The sequence below is a fragment of the Ranitomeya imitator genome, chromosome 5 (assembly GCF_032444005.1).
Source record: "Ranitomeya imitator isolate aRanImi1 chromosome 5, aRanImi1.pri, whole genome shotgun sequence".
Classification (NCBI taxonomy): Eukaryota; Metazoa; Chordata; class Amphibia; order Anura; family Dendrobatidae; genus Ranitomeya; species Ranitomeya imitator.
Window position 1 is genome coordinate 35,681,649 of NC_091286.1, and position 17,764 is coordinate 35,699,412.

The window sequence follows — 17,764 nt, forward strand, 5'->3', positions numbered from 1 at the left end:
AAATAATGAAGTGTGACACCATTCTAAAAACTACACCCCTCAAGGTTCTCAAAACCACATTCAAGAAGTTTATTAACCCTTTACGTGCTTCACAGGAACTGAAACAATGTGGAAGGAAAAAATGAACATTTAACTTTTTTTTGCAAACATCTTAATTCAGAACCATTTTTTTTATTTTCACAAGTGTAAAAACAGAAATGTAACCATAAATTTTGTTATGCAATTTCTCCTGAATACGCCAATACCCCATATGTGGGGGTAAACCACTGTTAGGGCGCACCGCAGAACTTAGAAGTGAAGGGGCGCCGTTTGACTTTTTCAATGCAGAATTGGCTGGAATTGAGATCGGACACCATGTCACGTTTAGAGAGCCCCTGATGTACCTAAACAGTGGAAACTCCCCACAAGTGACACCATTTTGGAAACTAGACCCCTTAAGGAACTTATCTAGATGTGTGGTGAGCACTTTGAACCCCCAAGTGCTTCACAGAAGTTTATAACGTAGAGCCGTGAAAATAAAAAATCGCTTTTGTTTACACAAAAATGATCTTTTCCCCCACAAATTCTTATTTTCACAAGGGTAACAGGAGAAATTAGACCACAAAAGATGTTGTGCAATTTCTCCTGAGTACGCTGATACCCAATATGTGGGGGTAAACAACTGTTAGGGCGCACCGCAGAGCTTGGAAGAGAAGGAGTGCCGTTTTACTTTTTCAATGTAGAATTGGCTGGAATTGAGATTGGACGCCATGTCGCGTTTGGAGAGCCTCTGATGTGCCTAAACAGTGGAAACCCCCCACAAGTGACACCATTTTGGAAACTAGACCCCTTAAGTTTATAATGCAGAGCCGTGAAAATAAAAAATATTTTTTTTTTCACAAAAAAGATTTTGTAGCCCCCAAGTTTTTATTTTCACAAGGGTAACAAGAGAAATTGGACCCCTGAAGTTGTTGTCCAATTTATCCCGAGTACGCTGATGCCCCATATGTGGGGGTAACCCACTGTTTGGGCGCACGGCAGAGCTCAGAAGGGAGGGAGCACCATTTGACTTTTTGAGCGCAAAATTGGCTGTCGTGTTTGGAGACCCCCTGATGTACCTAAACAGTGGAAACCCCCCAATTCTAGCTCCAACCCTAACCGCAACACACCCCTAACCCTAATCCCAACCTCATCCATAATCCTAATCACTAACCCTAACCATAATCACAACCCTTACCCCAAAACAACCCTAATGTCAACCCTAACCATAACCCTAATCAAAACCCTAAATCCAACACACCCCTAATCCTAATCTCAACCCTAACCTCAAACCTAACCCTAATCCCAATACACCCCTAATCACAACCCTAACCTTAACCCTAATCCCAAACCTAACCCTAATCCCAAGCGTAACCCTAATGCCAACCCTAACCCTAATACCAACCCTAATCCAAACCCTAACCCTAATCCCAGCTCTAACCCTAACTTTAGCCCCAACCCTAGCCCTAACTTTAGCCCCAACCCTAACCCTAAGGCTACTTTCACACTTGCGTCGTTTGGCATTCCGTCGCAATCCGTCGTTTTGGACAAGAAACGGATCCTGCAAATGTTCCCGCAGGATGCGTTTTTTGCCCATAGACTTGTATTGCCGACGGATCGTGACGGATGGCCACACGTCGCGTCCGTCGTGCACTGGATCAGTTGTGTTTTGGCGGAGCGTCGGCACAAAAAAACGTTCAATGAAACGTTTTTTTGTACGTCGCATCCGCCATTTCTGACCGCGCATGCGTGGCCGTAACTCCGCCCCCTCCTCCCCAGGACATAGATTGGGCAGCGGATGTGTTGAAAAACTACAGCTGCTGCCCACGTTGTGCACAATTTTCACAACGTGCGTCGGTATGTCGGGCCGACGCATTGCGACGGCCCCGTACCGACGTAAGTGTGAAAGAAGCCTAACCCTAAGTTTAGCCCCAACCCTAACCCTAAATTTAGCCCCAACCCTAACCCTAAATTTAGCCCCAACCCTAGCCCTAACCCTAGCCCTACCCCTACCCCTAACCCTACCCCTAACCCTTCCCCTAACCCTACCCCTGCCCCTAACCCTACCCCTAACCCTACCCCTAACCCTAACCCTACCCCTAACCCTACCCCTACTCCTACCCCTAACCCTACCCCTAACCCTACCCCTAACCCTACCCCTAACCCTACCCCTAACCCTAATTTTAGCCCCAACTGCTGTTCTCCTGCCGGCCGGCAGATGGAGACAGATGGCGGGCGCACTGGGCATGCGTCCGCCATGTTCTGCTGCCGGCGGCCAGGAGGAGCAGCAAGAGGATCCAGGGACCTAGGTGAGTATGCTAGGGTCCCCGATTCCCCCTATTTCTCTGTCCTCTGATGTGCGATCACATCAGAGGACAGAGAATTACACTTTACTTTTTTTTTTTTTTTTTTGCGGTCGCCGGTAAACAGTTAATTACCGGCGATCGCAAAACAGGGGTCGGTAATACCGACGGCGGCGCCCACCGGGAGACACGAGGAGCATCGGGGGAGCTAGGTGAGTATTGGGGGGCCACCTGGGACCCCTTTTCTCTGTCCTCCGATGTGCGATCACATCGGAGGACAGAGAAATTAAAAAGAGATCGCTTTTTTTTTTTTGCGATCGCCGGTAAACGGTTAATTACCGGCGATCGCAAATGCGGGGTGGGTTAAAAACCCCCCGAATCATGTTCTCTGGGGTCTCGGCTACCCTCGGCAGCCGAGACCCCGGAGAAAATCGGCTTCTGGGGGGCGCTATGGACTTTTTCCACAGCGCCGTTAATTAACGGCGCTGTGGTTTAAGTACCCTTAGCGGCCGCCGTTAAAAGGCGTATCGGCGGTCGCTAAGGGGTTAAGCAATTCTGGACTGCCCACATGATGATGTCATGTGTTGAGAAGCTTCTGTATGCAAGTACAAACAAGATGTGAAATGTCCAGCCATCATACCGTTCAGGAAGGAGAAGGGTTCTGTGTCCCAGAGATGAACGCCCTAAACGTTTGACTTTGCAGTAATAAAAATGCCTTAAAACATTCTCTCTCTCTCTCATTATTCTGGCATTTGGCAAATATTAATAATTATGGTAATCCTAATTGACCTAAAAAGGGAAAGGTTTATTCTGATTTCATGTCAGATATTGAGAAAAACATGCAGATGTGTTTCTTTATATAGTGTATGTAAACGTCTAGTTTAAATTGTATACTATTGATGTATTTACTACTCAGTAAGATCATTTAGACACCCGTTGTATCTATATTACAGCAGGATATGTTCGCGCATTGTCACCTACCATCTGGTTATGTCGTCTGATATACTTTTGGCCTTACAGATGTTTTTTACATATGAAGTATACAATGAAACATACATTTTTAGCATCTAAATTTCCTTTTGTATTTTTTTTGTTTGTTCAGTCTGTAATTTGGAGAGTCTAAAGGTTCTACCATTAAAAATAGACAGTTCATTTTATTCTAGGTTGGATTGGCCTAGCTCCTAAATTTCTCAAGCGCCTGGATTTGATTGTCCTATTTCCCTGGAAAATATTGTTATTTTTTTTTAAATAATTTTAGAGAATTTATTATTGATTCTGCCAAATATCTTTTAAAGCACAATATTTTTTCCTATTCAACCGAACATATTACTTACAATCTACTGTATAGGAGCTGGAAATTCTTTCTGTCTTGGACGATTATTTATATGCCCTGGTGGGAAGATGGCAATTTTTTTCCCCTAGTTAAAGGACTTTTGAGGGATCATTAATCTAGAATGTGCCATACATGAGTGGACCCACTGCTAAACAATCCGGGCTTACCCAGGAGGGACATGGCTGAGTGGCTACCTGGTGTTCACTAGCTCTCCTAATGGTGGAGTTAGGCTTGCTCTGCAGGTAGCTGCCAGTTACCACTCCAGGTCAGTCCCTGGTACTGCAACAGCTGACCCCCAAGGGTCAGGATAGTAATAACGGACACGGAGTCTTTGGCAGGACAGGATTCGGATGGTGGTTATGGTTCAGACAGTGCAGATTCTGGAACACAAGACAGGATGGACACTGGTACTGGTTCAGGTACTGCCAGAGCGGCTTCGGATTCAGGTAATGCCAGAGCAACTTCAGGCTCAGGTACCGCCCGAACGACTTCAGATTTATGTACCACCAGAGCAGCTTCAGGCTCAGGTACCGCCGGAACGACTTCAGGTTTAGGTACCACCAGAGCAGCTTCAGGCTCAGGTACCGTCAGAACAGCTTCAGGCTCAGGTACCGCCAGAGCAGCTTCAGGCTCAGGTACCGTCAGAACAGCTTCAGGCTCAGGTACCGTCAGAACAGCTTCAGGCTCAGGTACCGTCAGAACAGCTTCAGGCTCAGGTACCGTCAGAACAGCTTCAGGCTCAGGTACCGCCAGAGCAGCTTCAGGCTCAGGTACCGTCAGAACAGCTTCAGGCTCAGGTACCGTCAGAACAGCTTCAGGCTCAGGTACCGCCGGAACGACTTCAGGTTTAGGTACCGCCAGAGCAGCTTCAGGCTCAGGTACTGCCAGAGCAGCTTCAGGCTCAGGTACCGCCAGAGCAGCTTCAGGCTCAGGTATGCTTAGATCCCATTATTTTTTCATGGACATATTCTTAGGTAAAACTGTGAGTGAGCCCTCCATGGATGAAAAGCCCCCACACATGAGGGATTTCAAGATGCTTTACTGTTGGCAGCCAAAGGACCCATGGTAACGCTCACTTTTTCTTCTCCGGAAATCATCCTTCTAGATCTTCTAGTCTGTAGAGGAGCTTCATCAGAGAAAATAACTTTGCCCCAGTTCTCTGCAGTCCAATCTCTGTACTTTCTGTAGAATGTCAGTCTGTCCACAATTCTTTTCTTGGAGAGATGTGGCTTCTCTGCCTCCCATCTTGACACCAGGCCTGCATTCAAAAGCCTGCACCTCACTGTGCTGCAAAGGCACTTACACCTGTTTGTTTTAATTCCTGAGCAAACTTTGCACCGATGTTGAACTGATCCTGTAGCTGAATCATATTTAGGAAACTGTCCTGTCAGTTCCTGGACTTTTTTGGGTGTCTATAAGCCTTCTTCACAGCAAAACAATAAATTATTGATTCAGGAGCAATCCTACAAGCAGCAATGTCCTTGCCTGTAAAGCCCTTTTGATCCAAAATAAGGATAACTGTTCTTGGAGGTAGCCGTCGATAACAGATGAAGACAAAGATTTCCAGCAACAGACAACTTTTAAAGCAGTCTGCTTTTATAATTCAATCACCATGACAAAGTGATATCAGCTGCCTTGTCCTGGTTAAAACTTTCTCCAGAGCTTGCAAGAAGATCATGAAATGATGTAAGCAGGTTATTTTGTATCAGGGTTTTAATTCAGTGGAGATGTAATATTTGTGGTTAGGTTAATTTGATGGCAAGGAATGATTTTGCAATTCTTCTGATCACTCTTTATAACAACCTCTTGTTAAGGAAAATTGCCACTATAAAAACTGAAGCAACAAACTTTATGAACATGAATGTGTCAGTCTTGTACATCACAGGTTAACCAGTTAAGGTCTCTTTCTAACTCCTGGATTTTTTTTTTAAAGCAAATAACCCTTAATTCTCTATGATAACACAGATAAAACATTACATTTATTAAATTCAAATATAAGACCATGAGACAACTACAAACAGATATACACATAAAACACACAACCGTGCACTCTAAGACTGCCCTGCTAATGAAGCCTATAAACGGTTCCTGCCTTTCAGCGGAGGTTGGCACCCTACACACAGATACGAGATTGGCGCTCCAGCTCACCGTCGGCTGACCCTATAACTCCTGTTATGCACCCTATAAAGGTGTCATGTCACATTTGCTCCACCATTTATACTCAACCGGAAAGGAAAAGATAGGCAGGATTAAAGGAGCAATTGGTATATATATATATGTAGATGCCTATATATATAGGCTTATTTGTGGCAGGGTGAGATATACGGACTAAGACAATAAGTGCAAAACGAAAAAGTGCTCGTGCTTGAAAAATAAACCTCACTACCTCTGTCTCCTGCTGATCTAAGACCTGCCTATCAGTGGAGGTTGGCACCCTACTTGTCAGCGGATATGGCGCCCCCACTCAGCGATGGCTGACCCTGGAACACCCTGCTGATAATCTAATAAGATTGCCTTGCGCTGGTGTGTACTACGGAGGACAGAGAATGAACTTCAATCCAATATTGCGGCCAGCATGCAGCCAGCGGGTAAGGAAAGGGTGAATCAAACACCTGAAAACTCCGCCCATATGACCGAAAACCGGTCCCGCCAAATTCAGGTGACAGGTTCCCTTTAAGCAATGGCATAATGCGGCCATTAGCCGCATATCCGCATTAGCCGAAACACAGAGAGACAGGAGCACGATTACACTCCTGCAGTGTAACGTAAGGTCACCGGAGTTCTCCTGATGGGAGCCGTGACATCAGTAAGGTGACCGGGGTTCATCAGCTATGAACTCCTGTGACCTTACCCTTACAATGGGAGCGGTGACATCGTAAGGTGACCGGGGACATTGGCTATGAACTCCGGTGACCTTAACCTTACAATGGGAGCGGTGACATCAGTAAGGTGACCGGAGTCATTGGTTATGAACTCCGGTGACCTTACCCTTACAATGGGAGCGTTGACATCGTAAGGTGACCGGGGTTCATGGCTATGAACTCCTGTTACCTTAACCTTACAATGGGAGCGGTGACATCGTAAGGTGACCGGGGTTCATGGCTATGAACTCCTGTTACCTTAACCTTACAATGGGAGCGGTGACATCGTAAGGTGACCGGGGTTCATGGCTATGAACTCCGGTGACCTTACCCTTACAATGGGAGCGGTGACATCGTAAGGTGACCAGGGTTCATGGCTATGAACTCCTGTTACCTTAACCTTACAATGGGAGCGTTGACATCGTAAAGTGACCGGGGTTCATGGCTATGAACTCTGGTGACCTTAACCTTACAATGGAAGCGGTGACGTCAGTAAGGTGACCAGGGTTCATCAGCTATGAACTCCGGTGACCTTACCCTTGCAATAGGAGCGGTGATATCAGTAAGGTGACCGGCGTCATTGGCTATGAACTCCGGTGACCTTACCCTTACAATGGGAGCGGTGACGTCAGTAAGGTGACCGAGGTTCATCAGCTATGAACTCCAGTGACCTTACCCTTACAATAGGAATGGTGACGTCAGTAAAGTGACCGGGGTTCATGGCTATGAACTCCGGTGACCTTACCCTTATAATGGGAGTGGTGACATCGTAAGGTGACCAGGGTTCATGTCTATGAACTCCGGTGACCTTACCCTTACAATGGGAGAGTTGACATCGTAAGGTGACCGGGGTTCATGGCTATGAACTCCGGTGACCATAACCTTACAATGGGAGCGGTGACGTCAGTAAGGTGACCGGGGTTCATCAGCTATGAACTCCGGTGACCTTACCCTTACAATAGGAGCGGTGACGTCAGTAAGGTGACCGGGGTCATTGGCTATGAACTCCGGTGACCTTACCCTTACAATAGGAGCGGTGACGTTAGTAAGGTGACCGGGGTTCATGGCTATGAACTCCAGTGACCTTAACCTTACAATGGGAGCGGTGACGTTAGTAAGGTGACCGGAGTTCAGGGCTATGAACTTCAGTGACCTTAACCTTACAATGGGAGCGTTGACATCGTAAAGTGACCGGGGTTCATGGCTATGAACTCCGGTGACCTTAACCTTACAATGGAAGTGGTGACGTCAGTAAGGTGACCGGGGTTCATGGCTATGAACTCCAGTGACCTTAACCTTACAATGGGAGCGGTGACGTTAGTAAGGTGACCGGGGTCATTGGCTATGAACTCCGGTGACCTTAACCTTACAATGGGAGCGTTGACATCGTAAAGTGACCGGGGTTCATGGCTATGAACTCCAGTGACCTTAACCTTACAATAGGAGCGGTGATATCAGTAAGGTGACCGGGGTTCAGGGCTATGAACTCCGGTGACCTTAACCTTACAATGGGAGTGGTGACGTCAGTAAGGTGACCGGGGTTCAGGGCTATGAACTTCAGTGACCTTACCCTTACAATGGGAGCGTTGACATCGTAAAGTGACCGGGGTTCATGGCTATGAACTCCGGTGACCTTAACCTTACAATGGGAGTGGTGACGTCAGTAAGGTGACCGGGGTTCAGGGCTATGAACTTCAGTGACCTTACCCTTACAATGGGAGCGGTGACGCTCTGCTAAAAAAACAAAATCCTCTTGTGTGACTGTAGCTTTATACAGCCGGCACCAGAGATATACCAGCAGTGATCGGAGCGAGCGCTGCCTGCAGCAGTTTAACCTCTTAGATGCTGCCGTCAGCTGTGCAAGAAGCTGGAAACGATTGCGGGGTGACACGGCATAGTCACGGCAGCTGGGTGGCTACCGAGAGCCCCCGTGTCGGCCATGTTTGTACATCCGCGGCTTCGTACTCTCTGACACTGCGATGTACAGCGCCTTGTACAACTGATCGCAGGCTGAATAAAAAGATGTCAATATATATTTTTTAAAGTTCCTTTTTTATACATTTACAGAAACATAAAAATACAAAATACCCATAAAATATCAGAATAGTTATCCCCCAAAAGGCGACAAATCCTCAGAATCGTTGTTTTGTGGATAAAAAGATCAGAAAGTCGCCTGGACCCCAAAGTGTGGAGGAAAAAACTTCACCTCGTCCCATAAAAAAAGCCCAAAATTAAAAACTTATGGCTGTTTACAAATGGAAAGAGAAGTGGGGCCCCGTGGGGACTATTGGGGCCCATGAAACCCGGGCCTGTCCTATACCCGGGGATAACGCTCAGCACCGGGCCCGTTAACTTAACCCCTGCGCCCCCGCCACCTCCTCCTACAGCCCCTGCCGCCCGCTCTTCTCGTAAGCCGCCATTGCCCCGCCCTTCCTGCTCCTGACGTCAGAGGCGTGGTTTCCGGCGCGTAAAGCGATTGGTCGATTCCCAGCTGCTTTCCTCCAATCAGCGACAAGGCCTGTGCTAGTGCGAATAGCGCTGGAGGGGGATCTCGGTCAGTCAGTCAGTCAGCGCTGCTGGAAGGAGGAGGAGGCGGTGGAGGAGGAGGGGGAAGGCTTCTCCCACCACCAGCTCCTCCGGCCGACACGGTCATACACCGGAATCCGGGGCCCCGCAGGTGAGTCGGGCAGAGGATGCTTGTGATTGGCGGTGAGGGCAGAGCCGGGATGTAGTCTTGTCGGAGCCGTTACATGGAGAGCGCTGTGCGCAGGCGCAGTAGTGTCAGCAGCCTGTGTCCATCCATCCGTGTGTCTGTGTGTCCTGTCACCATGGTGTGTATCATGTGTCCTTGTGTCGTCCCTGTTAATCTCCGTGTAATCCCATATAATCTACACGGCTGTGTCTCACGGCTGCCCATTACGCCTCGCTCTACCTCATCGCTGATCGTTACGTCCGTGGCGATCTGGTGAAAAATGGCGAGCGATAATTCACAGGATTTATCAATAACGATGTATTGTGTGGCGAAACTACAACTCCCAGCGTGCACGGACAGCCGGACGCTCGCGGAAAGCGTGTTTGGGCATGCTGGGACTTGTAGTTCCGCCACAGGTCGTAGAGCATCGCGATATCCGATTTAAGGGGTGCTTTGATACCAATGGACTAATAAAACGCCACAGAGAGCAATATACTAGTAAGTGGGAGTCTTAATATGGCGGATACTTATTCACTCAAGTCCCCCTGTAAACCGTCCGGACCCCCTTCCCTCCTGCGCCCGGCTGTTCGTCTAAGAAAATGGTGGTAAGTGACATCATCCGTGAATGGTCAGAATGACAGCTGAAAACTACAACTCCCAGCATGTCTGACAGCCACAGGGCGGTTTAGGCAGCTGTTAGGGCACGTTGGGAGTAGTAGTTTTACAACAGCTGGAATGCCGCAGGTTGCTGACCTCTGCCGGTGCCTAATTATAGGCTGCAGCGCAGAATACAGGGGCCTACAGCTGATCAGCGCCCCTTCCCCGTATACACACGAACACTCTATTCTGCACCCCCCATAACAAGATTGTGCGAGGTGGCAGTGCTTATACTGGACCACCACTCCTTTCAAACGGGGGTCCTAGTGGCCGGACCCCCACTAATCAGACCTCTGCCACCTATCTCATGGATTGGTAATTTAAAAGGGGGGGGGTCCAGTGCCAGACCGCCACCAATCACACCCTTGCCACCTATCCTATGCATAGGTCATTCAAAAGGGGGGTCTAATGGCCAGACCCCACCGATCAGACCCTTGTCTCCTATCCCATGGATAGGTAATTGAGAAGTGGGGGTCCAATAGCCTGACCCCACCGATCAGACCCTTACCACCTATACCGGAATTTAAATGGGGGGGTCCAGTGGCTGAATACCCACCGATCAGACCCTTGTCACCTATCCCATGGATAGGCAATTGAGAAGGGGGGTCCCAGTGGCCGGACCCCCACCGATCACACCCTATCCTGTGGATTGGTAAGTGCCATTTTTGCACCAACTCCTTTAAAGGGGTTGTCTGGTGAAAACAAGATATTTCCTATCCAGGTGATATCTTGGTGATCGGTGGGCTCTGACTGCTGGGATCTGCACCGATTTGTAGGACCGGTAGGTCTTATGCCTGTGAAAATGGTTCGCCGCTCCATTCATTCCCTATAGGGCTACTGATCGCTGTACTTGCCTTTTTACGCCAGTCTCATAGAGAATGAATGCAGTGCGGATGGGGATGAAAGTTCCCCTTCTGTGTTAAAAATTCCCTCATCGGTTTAGGACCTAGTGGTTGGACCCCCACAATCAGCAATCTGGTAGGTGATCACTTGTAACCAAACATCCCGTTTAAGATGCCTTTATCTCCCCATATTGCCATTCCGGAGTCTTGAGGTCATGGAGACGTCCATTGCTCTCAGGATGTGGTTATTCTTGATCCCCAGGTTGAACATGTCAGATAATTTTTATTATATTCTAGTTTAATTGTCCCGTTCCTCTGTTGTTCCTCCTGGCAATGAATGGGATGCATCCCTGAGCACTGTGACAGTGGCCCGTCTATGCTGCTGTCTGTTACTATTTTATAGCCCCTGCATAACACCCTCTATTTGCTGACTGCACAGACGGAGTTAACTGATAAGCCGTCAGTGAGTTCGGGAAGCTTATACCTACGGTATTATCTTGCTCCTGTTCACTGATTTATGACAGCAAAAGTTCAGCTCAACTTAAATTTTGTTGATAAATTTGCTCAGTGGAGCTCAGAAGAAGGAAGATAGGAGTTATCACCTGTCCTGTCAGACCGAGCTCACTGACGGATTCTCAGTTAACTCCATCTACAGTCAATAAATAGGCCGTGCAACACAGACTGGAATGCAAAACTTACACTGAAACCAAACCAAAAATCTATGCATTTAAGTAAAAAATCTTCTCCTGAAGGTGCAAGTGTTCTATTTATTCGTTCTTTTCTAGGGGGAGGAACTGCTCAACACGATATATTCCTCCCAATTGTTATTTCATCGTATGCCTGATGTGTGATGGGGGCGCTTTAGATCTTCTGAGCCATAAAGTAAATGTGTCTGAATGCTTTACTTATAATGCTGATGGAGCGGAATGGTATTTCGGCCCCCCCATGATTTTGAGGGGTCCCTGCCCAATATGTTTCAGGGTAAGACATTGGTGGTGTTCGAGAAGTGACCCAGGAATGTATGGGCCGTGGCCAGTCCAAGCCTAGGTGGATACTACAGAGCAGGTGCATTTGCAAAAAGTGGACGTGTCCTTTAAGCTGCTGGAATGAAGTTCCGGATAACGTTCCCGTGCCTTCACCGTGGAGCACTGTGGTTTTAGAAGCTGCGACATACAACAGATGATGTCCTATGACGTGGACCTTGTGCGCAGTCGCAAAACCCATGTTCCTTAAGGTTCTCTGTAACCCTTGCAGAGCAATGGAGTTGGTCCTGAGGATACCGCCCCTTTAAAGGTCCATTCATGTTTCCCCGTGGAAAGCTTGCTTTTGGCATCTCCTTCCATCGGAGCCTCCGACCAGGACGAAATATGACAATGGAAGAGGCCGGTCCTCTCGGCTTCAGCTATGAGAAAGCTGTTCCCCATCTTAAAATGTCACATCAAAATTTGGGTAAAATGTTCGCTCCTTGTGAACCCTATTGACTTGGATTGTACTGACCCGTCCTGCTAAGCATGCATTGACCCTTTCCTACATTTCTTTTTTTTTTTTTTCTGCACGGTTTTGGTGGGCGGCACAGGGTCCGTTCTCATGGTCCGGGCTTCCAGCTACGTGTAGAGTTTTTTTTTCTCTCCATTGATGCGTCCCTGACCCCTTTGTAAGTTCTTGCAATGTGACCTTGTCACCATGTTGGCAGCGGACCAGTGCGCAGTGTTTTTCGCCAGCTGGGGGCAGCAAGGGGTGCGAGAAGATGGGTGTCACCACTTTAGTGATAGCACGAGCTCGTCACTATTGGCGAAGAGGAAGTCTAATTGTCAACACACGGTAACTCTTATCTAGATTCACATGTCAACACTGCGCTGGGATCTATGGCAGAGGCGCCCCCTACAGGAAACAAATCTTACTCCACAGGCGTCCCCCCAGATGAATGACATGTATGGCTTTCTGTAGGGGTCTTCTTTCTATCCTCCCTTTTAATCATTCTTTTTCACCCCCTTCCAGGCACTGGATCAGCTCTGCGTGGGCAAGATGGCCGTCAACCTGGAGACGATGAAGAAGATGGGATCCGTTATGTTCATCGTGGTTGTACGGTTCGCCTTCATGGTGGTCAACAACATGGTCGCCATCCCGTCCTATGTATTATATTTACTAGCGCTGCAGCCGCTCAGACTTATAGACAGTAAACTCTTCTGGTACATAGAGGGGGTCATGTTTAAATGGCTCTTGGCTATGGTGGCGTCCTGGGGCTGGACAGCGGGGTACACAGGTAAGGTCACCGGTGATCGCTTTGGATATGTGCAAGCCGTGCTGCTCCGTAGGGGGGCACTTATTTATTCATGTATCATTAGACGTCCTCTGCTACATATCATGTAAATCGGAGAATCTGATTACTGAAGATGGCGTCAGTTCGGGTTCGACACAAGTATCTGTAGAGCGTTCCCACCACCTCCTCAGCTATGGCTGTGTATTTACTGAAGTTCCGGAATTCTGTTCATGCATCTGGAGCTCTGGATGAGCATTGCCAGGAATGGCAACTCTGCTGTTGTTCTTATGACCTTTTTTTTGGAGGGAGCTTCGGGGATGGTACATTGCAACACTGTGAAACCGAATCTGTCACTCGCATGTGTGACAGCCAAACGTTGCAGACCCTCTAGAAGAGGGTAGGGGGTTTCCAATCCTGTGCACGTGGTTTTATGCTTCAGTTACTGTGATATTGCAAAGCGTTCCAGACGGGTATAAAACTGGTGCAAATCTACACCCTTATCACAGCACAAGTTCCCCCAGAATTGGTTTCGGTCATCATAAAACCGGAGCTTGTATCTGCAATATGGGCATAGAATGGCGGCTGTTTTACACTAGTCTGCAGCTGGCGAGAGGAATGAAGATGTCACAGAGGGGCAGCAACAAGGCTTCTCACAACCATGTATCATGTCCGCACACTTTGTATCCATGCTGAAGGTTTTCACAAGCCATGAGATCACTAATAATTTTGATTATACAGGAAATTGGGGGTGGTGATCGCCTTTTAAAGGCGACCTGTCACTTACCATAAATTTGCATGTTTGTAACCTGCTGTAAAAGCCGCTGTTCTCCTGAATCCGGCGATGTTTTTCTTTTCTTCCTGGGCCTCACAGTTCTTGAGATATAGCCCTCTCTTTCCGCTATGTAAATGTCCTAAGTGGGCGTGTTCCTTTAGATGGGAGGACCACGCCCACTTGACTTACCAAACCAGATTTATATACATTGAAGAGTGGGGTCTTATCTCGGGAACGGAAAGGCGCAGGAAGAAAAGAAAAACATCGCCTGATTCAGGAGAACAGCGCCATTTACTCCAAATAAAAAGAAAGTTCATATTTTTGGGTCCGTGATGGGGGGTCCGCTTTATAAAGTTTATATAACGCTTGTGACATGTTCTGGTTATTAGGTATGGTTTCTTATGATGAACGCCGTGTTATACTCCTGCTGGGTGCAGGATTTCTCCGCCATGTTCCCATGTGCTCCATGTTCTCTAATCCATATTCTTTCACTCTCTCCAGCCATTTGTTTTCTCGTTCATTGATTTTTCCTGGAATCTGGTGCGACTGTGTAGCCCTGCGGTCAGAACGGAGACTGTAGTGACACTGGATGTAAAATGGTGCTAATTACTGAGCCGTTGGCACTGCCCGGGTGATGGCATAATGTCTACTTCCTCCGATCACCTCCAAAGCAGCAGGAGAAAACTGCTTGCAGAGTGTACTGTAAATATCTGGATTTCCTGGAAGCGCGGCTGTATATACTCACACCCGGCTATACAGGTTCAGCTGTTTCTGGTTCCTGTATTTTGTATTTTAAGTGCCGAGGATCTTGAGGCAATGGAGGATCAAGTTTCTGCATTGTTTCCAAGACGGTCAGCTGAGTTTGCTGTGACTGTGACTTTCCACCAGCCGTTCTCTTAAAGGAGAGCTTCACCCTTGGGAATAGCATTTTGCAGACGTGAGATCACTGTGTGCTGTATCTCATAGACCTCAATGGATTGGGAAAACGTCTTTTAAATTAGTCTTTAATTTTCTTCCATTTTTCTGCGGCAGTGTTCCTATCGGTTCTTTTATCCTCCTGAGTGATCTTCAAAACTGATACAGAGCCATCCTGGTTCTGATAACTATTTGCTCTCCCTCCCTTCTCTCAACATTAGAGATGGCAGTGGAGAGAGGTGGTTGTATATAGATCTCCACATCCTGGAGAGGGGAGAAAGTATCTCTGAGAGGGCAGAGAAAGGTGGAAAGCGCATGAAGAGGAAATAAGTGCAGGACAGAAGCTGTGCTATGTGAACAGCGAGGACAGCAGTGCCCTGGATAATTGCAGAGCTGACATCCAGCCTTTAATCCTGGGAGAGACACTCCCACACGAAAATCTGAAACAGCAGAGGATCTAAGACTGGAACATTCTTAACAAGAGGAAACCAATAACCTATGTAAAAGTCGAGTATCAATAGCCTTTAAATTTCTGATTTCCTTTTAAAGGGGTATTCCCATTTTAGAAGATGTCTTCTAACTAGGAGATGTGATTGCTGGAGGTCTGAGCATGGCCGCTGTGCAGGAAGACGCCTCAGTGCTGGCCCTGTTGAGGTGTTCCCTTTATGAGAAGTTAGAGGTAGCGTTTAGTGTGATGGATGGGATGGTGTCTATCTGAATGTACATTTGCAGCCTGTCGATCAACAATGAATCTGCTCCTTTTAGCTGACCCAGATTTTTTTTTAAGGAAATTGTGCCATGTGGACTTTTTTAGAAAAGCGGACCGGTCATCGTGCCGTGTTGCCCTTTAAAGCAAATCAGTCAGAAGACCCCGCTGCCTAGATAACACCTATAATTTTAACAGGGGATTCCCCCAAAAATTAAAATCATACCTTTAAAAAAAAAATGAAATGGTTGTCATACCAACATGCGAAGCTTCCAGCACACACCATGGCCACACCCATCCTCCACATTGTACGTCTGATCCTTTCTTACATGGTTCCCGTTGAAGTTTGTAATTTAGGACAAGTGGTAATTCTAGATTATAGTAACCCCACAAACCCCAGGCCTGTCCCTAGGGGCGCGGTGCAGTACCCCCCGGGGCTTATGATGAATGCCTTCAAACCAGATCTGTAAATTCTTGCGGTTCAGTTTCGTTGTGTTCTTTTTCGTCAACGAGACCTTTACAATTCCACCCTGTGTAGTAGCGCTGCACTATTGGGCACCATGTGATACCGGAGGAATGTGATATATGGGGGTCTTATGTGTCCTAGAAAAGTGGACTTGTAGCCGGTCATAGCTAAAGTCCAGAGTATTGCGGAGACAGGTGATGACCTGCTGATTTCCTGGGGATCCAACTAGTGCAGCCGCCACTGACCCCAAAGATTGGGCACTGAAATGCTCTGTTATAATGGAGCCATTGCATGTGTGAGACAGGAGATAATAAAAATATATATACGGTATATTGAAATCACAGTTCAGAGTAGATACCAAGAGGAGTGAGGGTCCTGCTCGCAGATTTTTCTTTTTTATGAAAACTGTAAACTTGGTTTCTAAAACTTTTTTTTTTTTTTTATTTTCCTTTTTTTATCCCTCTCAATCTAATCTTGGAAGCTGCAGGAACTTTTGGCGGCACTCTGTTATATAAAAAAAAATTAAAAATTAAATCTACAAATAATTGTTGGCTTCAGTGAAAGGCCCAAGTCATGGCTCCATTGTCTCCCCTTAATAAGAGGATGGAAATGCCATTTACAGCAGGGGGTCCCTCCACTCACAGCGGGGGGCCCTTTACTCAACAGCCAAAGCTTTTGAGACATGAAACAAACTTTGCTGTTAACTTTTCTTTTTTCACTAGTCTAACTGGACAAAACGTAACCCTGCAATCCAATAATTCATATTTATTCACACATTTGACTTACTATTTTAAAAAGTATAATATACTGTGAATGTATTTTATATACTTTATTTTTTACTGTTATATATTTTTATGTACTTATTTATATTTTGTATACAATTTTTTTAAATTGTTTTATATACTGAATTTAAGATGTGTTTTTTTTTTACTTTTAGTTAGTTTCATGCTTTAGACACTATACTATCTTTCTTGTATTACATTTTGTTATATACTTTATTATACTTTTAATGCTATTTTATATACTTCTATATCAAAGTAAAATATCACAGAAAATAGTATAAAAATCTTAAATAATGTATATAAAAAACTAATACAATTAAATATTTTTATTTGCATGATTTTTTTTGTACATTTTCAAATTAAACCTTTTTTAATTATTGTATTTTTTTTTCCCCTAAGTCTTTGAAAAGAGAACTTAAATGCTTAGAAAATAGTTATATTGGGATTTAATCTTCTCCTAGAAATATAACATCATATAAAAGTTTTTATGATGAAGTTTAATTTTTTTTCCGCCTTTTTGTAAACCAAGCTGCGGATGTCATCCTGACTGCGGCGTATGTGAGGCCTGGTAGTATTTTATATTTTTGGTTATTTCAGCCTCGTCTACACAAAGGTCACGTCTGTGGCACTCTCCGTGTCGCTGCATCTGTCACCTTGAGAAGATCACAGGCCCGTACGTTCCACTTGTTATCCGATCCTGTATTTAATCATGGCAGGGAGCCTGAGCGGCTTTTTAATAATAGAACAAATTCTTCATAGTTTTCGATACTTAAGCAAATTTATTCCCTGCCAAGGTAGCGTTCGTTTACCGAGCTCCGTGGGAACGTGGGTGACGGCATATGTCTTAAAGCCCTCTAAGATCGCCCTATAACGGACAATATCTTTATTTTTTTAAAATCTGCATTATGCAATCCCTCTGTTATTCCTCCTGGAAACGTAGTAAGTCACAACTGAGCGTTACTTTTTAACTTTTTCCCCTGTGAAGAGGTGTGTCCATTTAGAATGGCACTGATTGGACAACGTCATAGAGTGCAGCGACACGCCCCCCTCAGCCAACCAATTGCATCCGATTGACATTTTATTCCTAAATTTCTAGGAAGAATAAAGGAAGAACATGAGAGCAGAGTTCTATAATTAATATCTGTGAACGAGTACAA

The 17,764-nt window shown here is 46.2% G+C and overlaps 1 protein-coding gene across 1 annotated transcript in view; it reads left to right on the top strand.

Moving 5' to 3' along the window:
- The first annotated feature begins 9,040 nt into the window (after window positions 1-9,040).
- LPGAT1 (lysophosphatidylglycerol acyltransferase 1) overlaps window positions 9,041-17,764 on the top strand; it is a 60,630-nt gene continuing 51,906 nt past the window's right edge. Inside the window, exons 1-2 of the mRNA XM_069768535.1 lie at window positions 9,041-9,192; window positions 12,705-12,969. Coding sequence (XP_069624636.1) covers window positions 12,732-12,969 — 238 coding nt within the window. The 5' untranslated portion in view covers window positions 9,041-9,192; window positions 12,705-12,731. The remainder of the gene's footprint in view (window positions 9,193-12,704; window positions 12,970-17,764) is intronic.